The sequence below is a fragment of the Limulus polyphemus genome, unplaced genomic scaffold (genome assembly GCF_000517525.1).
Source record: "Limulus polyphemus unplaced genomic scaffold, Limulus_polyphemus-2.1.2 Scaffold429, whole genome shotgun sequence".
In the NCBI taxonomy this organism is placed as follows: Eukaryota; Metazoa; Arthropoda; class Merostomata; order Xiphosura; family Limulidae; genus Limulus; species Limulus polyphemus.
Window position 1 is genome coordinate 464494 of NW_013666039.1, and position 13950 is coordinate 478443.

The 13950-nt window shown below is 29.7% G+C and overlaps 1 protein-coding gene across 1 annotated transcript in view; it reads right to left on the reverse strand.

Moving 5' to 3' along the window:
* Nucleotides 1-13950, reverse strand: part of LOC106458215 (DNA-directed RNA polymerase II subunit RPB2) — a 67045-nt gene that overhangs the window by 13036 nt on the left and 40059 nt on the right. The window contains exons 11-16 of the mRNA XM_013917691.2: nucleotides 7941-8080; nucleotides 7091-7202; nucleotides 6610-6764; nucleotides 5726-5924; nucleotides 2293-2558; nucleotides 2005-2099 (exon numbers count right to left, since the gene is read on the reverse strand). Coding sequence (XP_013773145.1) covers nucleotides 2005-2099; nucleotides 2293-2558; nucleotides 5726-5924; nucleotides 6610-6764; nucleotides 7091-7202; nucleotides 7941-8080 — 967 coding nt within the window. The remainder of the gene's footprint in view (nucleotides 1-2004; nucleotides 2100-2292; nucleotides 2559-5725; nucleotides 5925-6609; nucleotides 6765-7090; nucleotides 7203-7940; nucleotides 8081-13950) is intronic.

The following is a 13950-nucleotide window of genomic DNA, read 5'->3' on the forward strand; positions in this document are numbered from 1 at the left end:
CTTTTATCACATAGTTAGAAAGCCAGAAAAAGTATGGTAGTCGTAGGACATTGTTTTCTGTATTGATAATTGTCTATTTCACTTCCATTCCAAACTTTATTTCCATGGGAAACACATTGACAAGTTTAGCTGAATTTTTAATAGCTTTTATCACATAGTTAGAAAGCCAGAAAAAGTATGGTAGTCGTAGGATATTGTCTGCTTTATATGTGTTATTATTCTGTGTTCTTAAGTACATTATTCAATTACATAAAAACATTATTTATTGTAGTAGTACCATTAGTATAAAAAATTAGGCTTAAGGTTCAGTGATGATTGACAGAAGAAAAAACAACAGGTAATTATTATATTTTTTTTCATGTGTATTCTATATTATTATAAAAGTAACCATACTGTAAAAAAGCTTATAAGGTTAGATTATGTAAAACAATGATAAAAAAATATATAAATTCTTCAGTAGGTATACTCTCACACAGCTCTTGCATTACATAATTAGACACAGTAACATAAGCTGTACATTCACCGAGTAAGTTACAACTTATGTGGCAGGAATATTAGTTAGACACCATTCAAATGTTAATAAAACAATAAAATTAAGTATAAACATATGTATAATATTATGAGTTTTATGCTATATAAAATAAACAATTGTGGTTTCCTGCAGTCATTCTAAAAAGAAAAAAATTTAGATTTGTTTCTTAATGTTTTTAGGAAGGTTACGAGATATGTCAAATTAACCGACCCTGTATAGAGTTAGGGTAGAGAAAATAACAGATAAAATGTAGCTTTTCTGAAAAGAAACATTTGATATTCATTTAAGAGGTTTCAGAGATTATGCAAATGAATTTTGACAATTTTTAGATAACGAAAAATGTTTTTAATCTTAACATTAAAATCACTCTTCTCTCAGAGCAGTCAACATTCCAACTCCATATAATTATGTACAAAGTTTTAATAAAAATACTTAACTAAAAATTCTGATTTTTGTTTACAAAAGACTTTTGATGTTAACTGAAAGCTTGCCAAATTTCATGAAGATATATTAAGTACTTTCAGTTATACTATGTATACCACCATGGTTACATGGTGGTTAGAAGGTCTTGTTAAATACAGGAGCCCACTGAGATAGGATTAACATTCTATAACTATATTTCAGTAGTGCCTTATAAAAATTAGTTATGTCTTTCAAAATGGTAAGGTCATTTAAGGTTATAGATAGGGAAGAAGCCTAAAGACAAGGCTTTCAAATACTTTCCAACAAAACAGATTTTTTCTTATAAGCTGTTTGTTCCAAAGCTATAGGAATATTACTGTATAACAATACACCACATAAGAATATTTAGGTTTAGTGAGTACAGAAAGTTGGCCTGTGATGACAAAATACTTAGATGTTACAAATCCTTTACTGAATATACATTTTAACTTACTGTTGAAACAACACCAACAAATAACATATCTACATATCTTTTGAATTTATAATTATTAAAATATATAAAATTAAAGCAAGTTCAGTATTCATCAGTAAATCTTTGTCAGTTGCACTGTTGTTTGTATGATTCACAGCAGGAAGTCAACTTCAATTGGCAAAATTAAATACTAAAAAATATTTATTTTTCCAAAATAATAACAAAAAATAGAAGATTCAAATGACAAATATTTTTATACAGCTTCAGAACTAAAATTTTGAAAATTCATGCTTAAAATTGTTAGGAATACTAATTCAGGTTATATAAAATAGTTTTATGTAGAAACTAGACACGACCTAGAAAGTTTGTACTAAGTTCCATGCAATTCAATTCATTGTAAGAATGTAAAAGACAGATGGGTGTTTTTTAGCACCCCAGTGATCATTATATGGCTTTAAAGGTTTACCATAAAATTAAGTAGGAGTATTTCAGAAATTACTCATATTAAGTTGAGAGACACAAGATAAGATTTTAATACTAAGAAAACTCTTAATAAACACAAATCTACAAAATCCTGTATCACTGCTGAACCACATACCTTGACATGTTTCTCTGGTAGGCTTCTCAAACTGTTCCTCTTGATCTCCTATTCTTTTACTTTCTGCATCTTTGTAAGATCGGTAGAAAACAGACCTAAAACAACATTAAAAACATTTACGAAAGTGTTTCTGAGAAGTCTGACTACAATAAACACAATACTGGGCTGTTTGCTGACAACAAAAGTATTTTTAATTTTGTGAGGAAAAACCTTGTAAACAAATTAAAATAAATGTACTATAAATAATTTGAACAAGAAAAATATAGTTTTCAGGACTACAGTTTGTACCTGAAAAACCCACGATCAATGGCTGAAGCATTGAGAATGACAGAATCTTCTTGGTTGTAGCCTGTATAGGACATGATTGCAACAATAGCATTGATTCCAGCAGGAAGTTCTCTGAACCTTAAGTACTCCATAGATCGAGTTGTTACCAAGGGCTTCTGTGGATAGTAAAGCACATGTGCCAAAGTGTCCATCCGTACATGAAAGTTTGTGATATAGATTCCCATAGCTTGTTTACCCATGGCAGACTGGTACGTATTTCGTGGGGACTACATCCAAACAAGAATATCAGTAAGTTAATTTATCACTAGCAAACAACCAAAAGCATTACATAATTCCACACCTTGTTTACTCAAGAAATTTATTTGAGTCATGATCTCACATAAGTAGGTGGTGGTGAAATATTTAACTAGTTGTTGGCCTTTATCAAACAGGGTTTTCCTCCCTTTTAGCTATTTTCTTATGTCAGAAATGTATATGACTAGTAAGTAAAACCACCACCACCTACTTATTTGAGGCTATGAATTGGTTAAATCTTAAACTATATTTAAGATTTAACAGATTAACATGCTTCCTGTGATCACAAATTTTTATACCTCACATCACTTTTCTTGCCAACAACAAATAACATTTAGTTCATTTAATTCATGTAGCAAATTTTATTATTATATACTTATTTAAATATCAACGTTTGTTTAGATTAAGTTTATATTTAAAAACATGCAAAGCTTAGATATGTATTGCAATACATATGTTAGATATGTATTGCGAAACTCCCACCTATTCTCCAAAGTTGTAGAAGATTCTCGAGAATAAGAATCAACAATATATGTATATACGTAAACACTTAAAAGTAGTTCAGTATTGTTACGTAAAACTGAAATTTCTAGAACGCATCCACATGGCTATAAATATAACCAATGCACCACGCCAAAGAGAGTATCTATTATTAGTTCGCTATAGTTGGTATACTATAAACCTTGGAAGCTATAATTGTGATTAACACTTATTAATCAGGAACTTCAGATATATTGACCAGGAACTTCAGTGGATTCTCATCGGGCATTAGTATTTTTATAAAAACATTACCTAACATCACTGGTGAAAAAAACAGCGTGTGATCAGTGAAGGACAAAGCTAGCTAGCTTCCTGTTAAGTGTAATATACCTACGTCAACTCATAAACAACTCGCTCATCGTGAACACTCTATAAGATATTGAAGTATCAGTCTTTATATTGTTTGTAATAATTATTTGTAATAACTGTTATTGTAAATTGTATTGTTGTGTGTATATTAAAACGTATTTGTGTTAAAAAAAGAAAACTGTATCAACCTTGTTGGCAAATATCGTAAACTGACTATATATCTTGATGGATGCCATGTCCACCTTCTATACTTTGCCTTCAGATCTACAATGTACATTTAGTTGGTTGACACAAGTGTATATAGTCATTAGAAAGATCTCAGTTTACACTGTACTCCACAAATGGTTAATTTTAAACTGGTGCACAGTTTTCATCTGTTTAATTGACTATAGCAGTTACAGTGGTTTCTTATCTAAATATGCTCTAGTTAGAAAAACAGTTAAATTATATTTAAGTCTTACTTTTATATTTTAGTTAACTATGTATTATGTGTGTTTTAAAAATCATATTTGAATGGTTTAATGATTTTTATAAGTTTAACTTGTTGCCTGGATTGTGAGAGTTTATAAAGAAGATAGCGTGTATAAGCACCATCTTGTTTCAGCAATGCATCTCTGCAGAGAGTCTGCCAAAATATCTTCGTAAAGTCCTGTTGGCAACAGTTAATGTATGGGCATAAAAGATAATAGACAAAGAACTTGAGAAGAAAATTAAAAATAAACTATAAGTGAAAAGATAAAGATCTGAAATTATGCATGTAAGAAAAACAACTATTCTAGTGGATTTCTACTAAGAGTTAAAAGGGATGTACATATTTCCATTTGTTCGGGCAATCAAAAATGAGATTTGTGGCATACATTGCATTCACTATCATGAAAGATCATAACGGTAACATATCACTATATAAAACCCAGATGACTCGCATAAATTGCACCTGACCTGAAAGTGTGTGTATGGTTTAAAAAACAAAAATGATTAAACCTTTCATGTTGGGATTAGATATCAATGAACAATTGACTGTAAAGTGTCTAATGTAGGAGGGCCTTCATTTTTCTAGTGATAAATGAAATTCCAGGACACATCCAAACCCTGTTAGTTTCCTCGGGCATTTTTTATTCCTGTGTTAAATAATTTTTGTATGAAAACTAGACATTAGGTAAGCCTTATTAGGTTTAATGAACATTGCAGGCAATTACAAAATATTAAGTCACTCAAATGCAACTTATTTCCTTAGCCAGTGAATATTATTACTTTTAATGTATTTAAATCAGGTAGGTAAGTAAAATGTCTTTATTGAAAAGAAACTACATTAACTAAATATAAAATGCTCTCAACCAAGAATACTGCTAACAAAAATTCTGGTGTCTAGTCTGACCTAATGCCATTGTAACAGGTCACTGACAAATTTGTCACTTTTTTTTTTTATTATTTATAGCCAGAAACAGCGACTACTACAATCAGCAAGATAAAGTATCAAAAGAAGTCTATAATAAAAATCAGTAGCTTGAAACAGTGAGTATATATAAAATGGAACTTTATGATCAACAATAAAAAAAAAGTAATCTAAGACAAAAGGATGTATTTTAATGTTTATCAAAACAGTGCATCTCATCAAAAGTTTGGAATTTTGACAGCATAAACAATTATAGAAAAGTAAAGGAAATTATACAATTTTTAGTACAGTAAAAAATCAAGATGTCAATGACAGCCACCCAAAGTCTGGAAAGGGTTAAACCTAGTACCACCTAAACAGCTATGATTAAAATGAAATTACCAAATTTCACCACCTAATTCATCTTTGTCACAAAATAAACATTCTGACATACAAGTTATATGTCTATGGTTACAAGATATACTTTCGCAGGGCCCTGAAAGTGTTCTGTTTCAAGAGTAAATAAAACCAAAATTAAGAGTAACAAATATTTTTATTTTTTGCTTTTGAAGTTCATGCATTGTTTTAGCCTACAGAGTGCATAATTATTCTCGTGATTCATGGCATGTGCACATTTTACCAATGCCACAACAGTACAAATTGCAATGTTAAGTGTCCCTTATGTGACATCATTTTAGTGTCTACTGACTGACAGACAACACACTACAGTATTGTGGTGCGAGTGGTTAAAACAGGAAATCATATAGTTATCTTTTTTACACCACATACTTGAGTGTGACCAGGTCTTAGTTAATTACAACATCACTACCTGGTTTATTTTGATAATATAAATTAGTGAAATAATAATATGCTTGATATATAATAGATAGGAATTAGTTATTTAGCAATGAAACATACCTGATTATGGTCAGGGAAAGGAATAATGGAAGCACAAACACCAAGTATCATGGATGGGTGGATTTCACAATGGGTGTATGATGAACAGTATGACAACCCCTTGTCCTGTAGATCATCAGGGTTCATAGCCAGCATGATCGTTTCTTCTTCTAGAGTGTCAATATATTCTACTACACCACTAGACACCAAGTCTTGCCAACTGTCAGTAAGGAAAAATGTCAAATGCTTTAACTAGTCAACTCTACATACCCAAATTTCTCAGGTGTCTCTGAGGAAAATCTCATCAGTTATATACCACATATAACTTCCTTCATAATCAAGTCCTGCTAGCTGTGCGCCAATGTATCTATACTATATCACATTATATTTAAAATTTATTTTTAGCCTCAGCATAGTAGCTTATAGAATGGCTTCAAGTGTTTTTTTTTTTTCATGTCTAAACTTTTAGCTCATAGCTCCATCATCTCTTGACTGATGTGAGATCTAATTACAGTTATGGACTCAGGAGGTCAAACCATTTTGATTGGTGTATTTGACCATGCCCAAGGTCTCATAGCTTAATTTACTCTAATCCTGCCTGAAAGAATTTCAAGTGCTGCAGCTATTGAGGATTCCCTCTTGTTACTATAGAACTCACATAATCAATTTTGGTAATTATGTTAAAAAATTAATATTTTTTGTCTGTGTAATTTTACACATAGAACTATTCCAATCTTGTATTTAGATTTGTTTTTTCTCTTCTGTATCTCAAAGTGAAATCTTCACAAAACAATACTACCAGAAATCCATTTACTGTTACTACATGTCAATCTTTACTTCTTTAGAATTTTGTATCAAATACTTTTTCTTCCAAACATTTTCTTTTAATGAAAAAGAACACAAACCTGTAGTTGTTAAACTCTCTCTTCTTTAACATATCTATATGATGTTTTTTCAATAACAGTTTCTGGTTCTCTACAATCAACAGTGGTCGACAAATTCTCCCCGCCTCTGTAAATATTCTAATTTCTCGGTCTCGAATGTCACGTACCATAGACACCTACAAGAGACAAGCACAGATCACACTGAAGTATTAAACAGCACTATAAAAACTTTTGATGTTACTAACTTGTAAAAGATATGTTTCTAAAGATAACTATTCAAAAACTTATGCTAAACAATACTAACATTTGTAACATATTTTGATATCAGTTTCTAAACACTGACTAAGTTCTAAACACAAACCATCTAGAATCCACTCAACAAAAGAACTAGATTTTTTGCCATTAAAGGATAAAATTTCTCCGTTATACTTTTAATCTGATATTATAAAACACATCAATGTTCATATGTTATTTAGTGCACAACCAGAAAAAAAAAATCTACCTCTGATACAATGATATCCATTTGTCTTCTCAACTTTCTTAAGGTGTTCATTAACTGATCTGGATCTCTATGAATTCCTACCCAACAACCATTGACGAAAATTTTTGTTGCTCTATTAAAGAAAAAAAAAAGCAACAGCAAATGATAATGAAATCAAAGTAATGTCTTGTATGTTATCATTCTTATTTTGGGCTCCAGCTTTTCAAGGTTGCTACACTAAATGTATGTTAAAATTAGTTTGTCCTGAAATTGAGTTCATCAATATGAATCTTAGTTCTGTATATACTTCAATGAATATTCATATATCTCTTGATTGACTTAACATAAATATAACTGTGGTAACCACCAACAACCATTACTCACTTCCGGATTACCTTCTCTTATTTAGTTACTCAAATGTTACTTCAGTTAAAAACCTACTTACAATTTGATAGAAACCTTTGAAACTTAATTAAAACAGGTAAAATTAATATCTTAGTGACTATATAACAATGTACTTTTTCTCTCTTGTTCCAATTACTTTAAATTTTTCTTAAATTTAATCAACTTGCACTTCACAAAACAGCATTTGAAATTCTAATGCTTTATTGTTTCTATACTGTTTTATATTCCCATATTATCTTCAAACATTAAAGGAGAGCCCTTTTAAAAAAGTGTTTATTTCACTGATATTTTACACACAGTTCAGAGCCATAAGAAAGAAAGAAAAACATATACAATAAAAAAAAGAAAATTAACCCACTAGTTGTAAATTTAAGAACATTAACCATATTATTTTATGTATTTAAGACAATTTCCTTTATAAAAAAAAATTACAAAAGACAGAAGAGTTTGTTATATGAACACTTACTCTGCTATAGCAGATGGAGCTATTTCTTCTAGGTTTTCCATGCTCCATTCTTCCAAAAACTCGAGAATTGGTGAAGGCTGAGACCCCACAGAAATATAGGACATCAATGCCAGGTTCTTCACAAGGCCAACAGCAGCACCCTACCAAAGAAAGAACTTAAAGATATTGTAATACTAACATGTCTTTGTGTTTGAGAATATAGTTTCTTTACACAGAAAGATTTATAATAATAAAATGTTAATACATTTTGCATTCAATACTTGACATTCTGCAACATTATTCTATATTCTATACAATTTTGAATAACAGTAAGCACAAAACTAATTTGTTATTGACTATACCAATAACAATGCAGAAAAATAAATTAACACTGGTCCTGTAATATGAGACCAATTAATATGTTGAATTACCTGCTATACACTGGTCTTTGTACCAGTACAATTTTTTTAAGAAAGAAGTACCAAGAATAGTTACTAGCATGCATGTTTCTTCACCTGTATACTGTGTCAAATCCTGCATTATATCCATGTATGCATGCTTTTATGTGTCACCTAGCGAGTTAGCTTTATTAAACATGTATACAAATAAACTTGGCACCAAAAACATTGTTATTAAATCAAGTTTTGATATCATATGTTTTAAGTTCATAATTTTATAAAAAATATTTAAATAAATCCCCAATCTCCCCTAAAATGAAAATTGTGATATATTTCTCTAGGTTTTCCCCCTTTTTTTATTTACCACCTCTCTGAATTACAAAATTTAATGTAAATTACTCATTATAATCTAGATATTACTGAGGAAAAGTCTAATTTTCATAGCCTTCAATCTTAGTTGTTTATGGAGTTATAAAATAGAAAATAAGAACCATATGCCACACCCACCTCTGACATCCTCTCATTCATAAATTACCAATAATTCTTTTTGATATTTTATACTATATGATTCATAACCAACAGAAAGGCAGTTTTGATCCATCAAAAGATGTATAATGCTATGTTGTTTTCAGTACAGACTACAGTGTTGTCAATTTTGTCTTTAGTTATCTCGCAGTGTTCAGGTCGAGCAACTAAGGACATTATTTTAAGCCTTTCTTGTCTTAGTTAGAAAGTCAGCTAAATTATAATAGTTATAGGACATTATTTGCTTTGTGCGTGTTATTATCTGTTTTTAGATACATTATTTAAGTAAAGAAAAATTTAGTTACTAGTATCATCATTATAAAAAAGCGGGCTTAAATTTCATCAGCAACCAACAGACAAAAGGTAAGTACTATATTTCTTGTTTTTCATGTATAATTTTTGTTATAAAAGTAACTGAAATGTAAAAATTAGAAACATATTTGCTTATATTAGGTAAGATAAGGAAAAATAATAATAGCAAAAATTCTTCATGAGGTATGTTCACAAGTACCTCGTGCATTACATCATTCAATACAGTAACATGTGCTATGTATTTGCAGAGTAACTTACAACTTGAATGGCAGGTTTAAAGGTTAGACACAGTTCAAAGGACAATAAAAACAATAAAATTAAGTAGAAACAGATGTAGACTGTTATAAGCCTTAAGCTAATTAGGACAAACAATTGTAGTTTTCTGTTACAATCTGCAGTAATTTTAGAAAGAAAGAAAAAGGGGTAATTTATTTTTGTTTTATGGTATTTATGAGGTTGGTCAAACTGACTGAGTGTGTTTAGAGTTGGGTACAGAAAATAACAAAATGTGAAGTTTTACTAAACAAAAAAGTGATATTCATTCAGGAGGTTTTAGAGATTATGCAAATTAAATTTGAAAATTTTCAGATGAACAAAAATAATTTAATGTTAACACAAAAATCACTTTGTACTCAAAGCAGTCAATAATCTGACTAAATATATTTACTTAATTAAAAAACCTGCTTTTGGGTCCATAAAATGTAATATTTACTGAAAGCTTTGCAAATTTCATGAAGATACACAAAATATATTAAAAAGTTATAGTATGAAACTAATGGTTACTTTGTGGTTACAAGGTCAGTCACATCAACTGACCCTGTATGAAAATAATAAACAAATCAACATGGGCTTGGAGATAATTTTGATGAGGATCTCTCTAAAGTACTACATCATTCATTTAACTATACACTGGCCAAAAATGAAGAAAAAAGGTTCAAGTTTTCTGTCTGTAGATGTAAATTAAGTTTTGCAAATGTCTCTGCTCCTTTTAAAACATTTTTACTATTGTTAACTCTTTCCATACGAGCTCGGTTGAATTGACTGAGTTTGCAACTATTTGTACTTGTTACAGTTTCCATACTATAACCTTCAATAAAGTACGTGTATCTTCACAAAATTTGGCAGACTTTCAGTAAACATTAAAATTAAGTAGAAACAGATGTAGACTGTTATAAGCCTTAAGCTATTTAGGATAAACAATTGTAATTTTCTGTTACAATCTGCAGTAATTCTAGATAGAAAAACTAAATAAAACTAAAGATTATTTCAATCTAATTGAGAAAATGGGTATTTATAAAATTGAATATGAATGTGGTCGTGTATACATTGGTCAAACTAGAAGAAATATGAAATTTAGAATAAATGAACAAAAGAGAAATGTTAAAAACAATAATGAAAACTCTGCACTAGCTGAACGTGCAAATTATACTGGTCTTGTCATCCAGTGAGAAAAAATTTTTATTTTGGTTCAACTGAATAATGTGACTGCTAGAAACATTAGCGAAACTACAGAAATTATGAAATACACTAAAAATACTTATATTTTAAATAAGGATGATGAGTTAGAAAATCAGAAGATAATAAAATTTAAGTATAACCAGATGTATACTGAAAATATATTAAAATACTTAAATGATCAATGTTATTTGGTACACAATTAAAATCTTTATTCTAAGACCGATTAAAGGTCTTAAAAGACACTACATGTTTTGATGTCAATTCAGGAGAGTGAAAAACAAATATTGTGCAACGGTGTAAATACAAAAACTCGTGGTCATGTGACTACTTAGTTTACATACTTAAAAAAGAACGTACTATCTACATAGTTTATTGCCCTTTGAATGGTGTCAAGTTAATATTCCCACCATAAAATTCATAAATCAACTGGCAAACATGGAGCTCATATTACTCTATCGAATTATATAATTCATGGGCTACTTGTGGTAGTACCTTGTGAAATATTTTTATTACTATTTATTTTACCAATCTAACCTTATCTAACCTAAAAAGTTTCAAATTTTAACACTTTAGTTACTTTTATAACAATAGATAAATAATACACATGAAAAACAAGAAATAAGGTATTTAATTGAGTCTGCTCTTTTTGCTATCAACTGTCGATGACACTTAACTCTACCTGTTTTTCTTTTTTATACTTATGGTACTACTGCACTAAATAATTTTATATTTAATTAAATAATGTACCAAAGAACACAGAATAATAACATGCAAAAAGCAGACAACATCCCTTAGCTTTAACAATTTTTCTGGCTTTCTACCTATGTGACAAGAGCTGTTCAGCTAAGCTTATTTGTATGTTTCCCATAGGAATACAGTTTCAGAAAACAACGTAATATAATTAATTGTTTGATTGATTAAAACATTGATTTTCTGTTGGTTCTAGATAATATAATATTAAATTTCAGAAAGAACTACTGACAATTTCTGAGAGAGGGGATGTGATGGGTGGGTGTGGAAAGTGAGGTCTGATTTTCTATTTCATGGTTCTGAAACCAAATATGATTGAAGGCCATAAAAATTATGGTTTTCCTGAGTAATATCTAAGTTATATATACACAAGTAATGTACTTTAAATTTCATACTTCTTGGAAGGTTATAAATAAATTAGAGGAGAAACCAAAAGAGCAAATGTCACAATTCTCACACTAAAGGAACTGAAGATTTTTTAATATTGCTTTATAAAATTAAGAACTTAAAACTTAAAAAATGTTAAAACTTGGATTATTAGTTATGTTTTTGTGCCAAGTTTATTTATACACCATGATAAAAAAGTAGTTTAATTAAATTTTGAATGTAACTCAATAAAACCTCCTGACATGTGCACAAAATGATACCTGTTTTGACACAGTAAAAATGTTAAAACATTTTGAGTGTATGAGACTGTTTCTAGTCTCAATGGGTTTTTTTGTATTCTGAACAGTAAGTTATTCAGTATTTTACTGTAATTTTGAGACTGGGAACAGTCTCATTTTTATGATTACTGTGTATGATAAATCATTTTTTAAATTGAGCATTGACACAAGTGTCACCAGAATATCAGAAACTTTACTTTTGAAGAAAAAAATAGTCTATTACCAATTTTAGACCTTAAAATTCTAAATCACAAGACAAAGTTATCAGTGTACTATTATCATAAACCAACTTTTTCAGGTTTATATTTTATCTACAGAAGTTTCACACTTTCCATTTTCAAGAAAAATTTAATTCTTGTATTGGTTCATGAAGCCATTAAAATAACAAGTACAGAAGAGTTGTTCCATCTAGAACTTGATACTAGCAAGAATTATGTCAAGAACAACTTTTTTCTTGAAAAGTTTATTAATAAGATAATGAAAAAATACCTACAAAAAACTGACCAACACTCAAGCAACAATTTTTGATGTACCTAAATTACCTCTAACATGTCTTACCATTTATGGGTTCTTTAAGTTTTAAAATAATGAAAAATACATTGAACATTTTAAAATCTACATATCCACATATTTTGCCAAAAATCATCTTTAAACCTCAATTATACATCAAAAGTTTTTTCAAGGTGAAAGATTCAATTCAAACACTATGGTGGTTGTATGTTGGTTACAAATTTACATATACCTCTTATATTGGTTTCACAGTACACCACCTAATGGTTGAAATAAAAGAACATCTTAAAATATATGATGGTATTCATTCCAGTATTTACCTGCACTTTAACAACACCTTGTGATAAAAACTTTACCCTTCCCTGCTGAAATTTCTGAATGCAGTAACATTGCAGATAAAGCAGACTTTGTTAATTAGATATTTGGAACCAAGCTTTAATGATACCTCTTTGTCTTTTCTGATATTCTGAAAACTGTAGGTATTCTTTGAAAGACATATAGTTAACATGTAAAACATACAGTTATGACTCCCAATCTGACATCAGAACATCAATCTTCAAAAACTAAGGCCTGCAGTATGGTCTAATTAAACTGTTTTTTTTTATACACTAATCTTCAGCGCTTGTCACAAGTTTTCAAATTTTACGCAAACACCATTAAAGTATAATTCAGAAACATAATTCATATCACCTGCTTAGCTCGATCATGAAACTATTCACACAGTTGGCTTTGCTTGTAAAATCCTTTTCACATAATTGTACTAATCGTAGGCTTTGAAAGCCATCTAAGTGCATCATCTAAAAAACTAAACTTGGAATTAAAAAGGTGAGAATGGTTCTTGATCCAGCAGCAATTTAAAATATGTAAATTGTGTTGGATTTGCTACAATTTGTTACTGATATGTGCCTACCAATTTTTACGTTCATTAAAATTTTCCAGTTACATTAACCTGTCACTACAGCAACTATGATACCTTTGAAGGCCTGTAGATTAACATATAATAATACCTTTGAATGTAAAATGAAAACTTTTTGGAGTACATGGCTTCATGCACTACTGATGACTATGTTTAAGTAGAAAGACTGAAATATTTTTATTCTGTAAGCAATTATTTTAACATTTTTCTAACAAGCTTGTAAAAAAAATTAGTTGATGATACAAAACCAGAAATACAACTTTTGAAAATTTGGTAGGGTTATCAATCCAAGAAATCTGCCTCTTCTGTATTGAAATAAATCATTCTATGTCTCCGTATTTTTGGAAATGCTGCCTAAAGTGTTTAATTTGCACTTTTATAAATTGGGACTCAGTTCCTGTGTAGCCTATGAAACTATTGCTCAAAAAGTAGTTTTGGTGATCTGTAAAAAGTAAATTATCTAGATTAATCCTTTCGAGATGGGTCAGAGGTGAAAG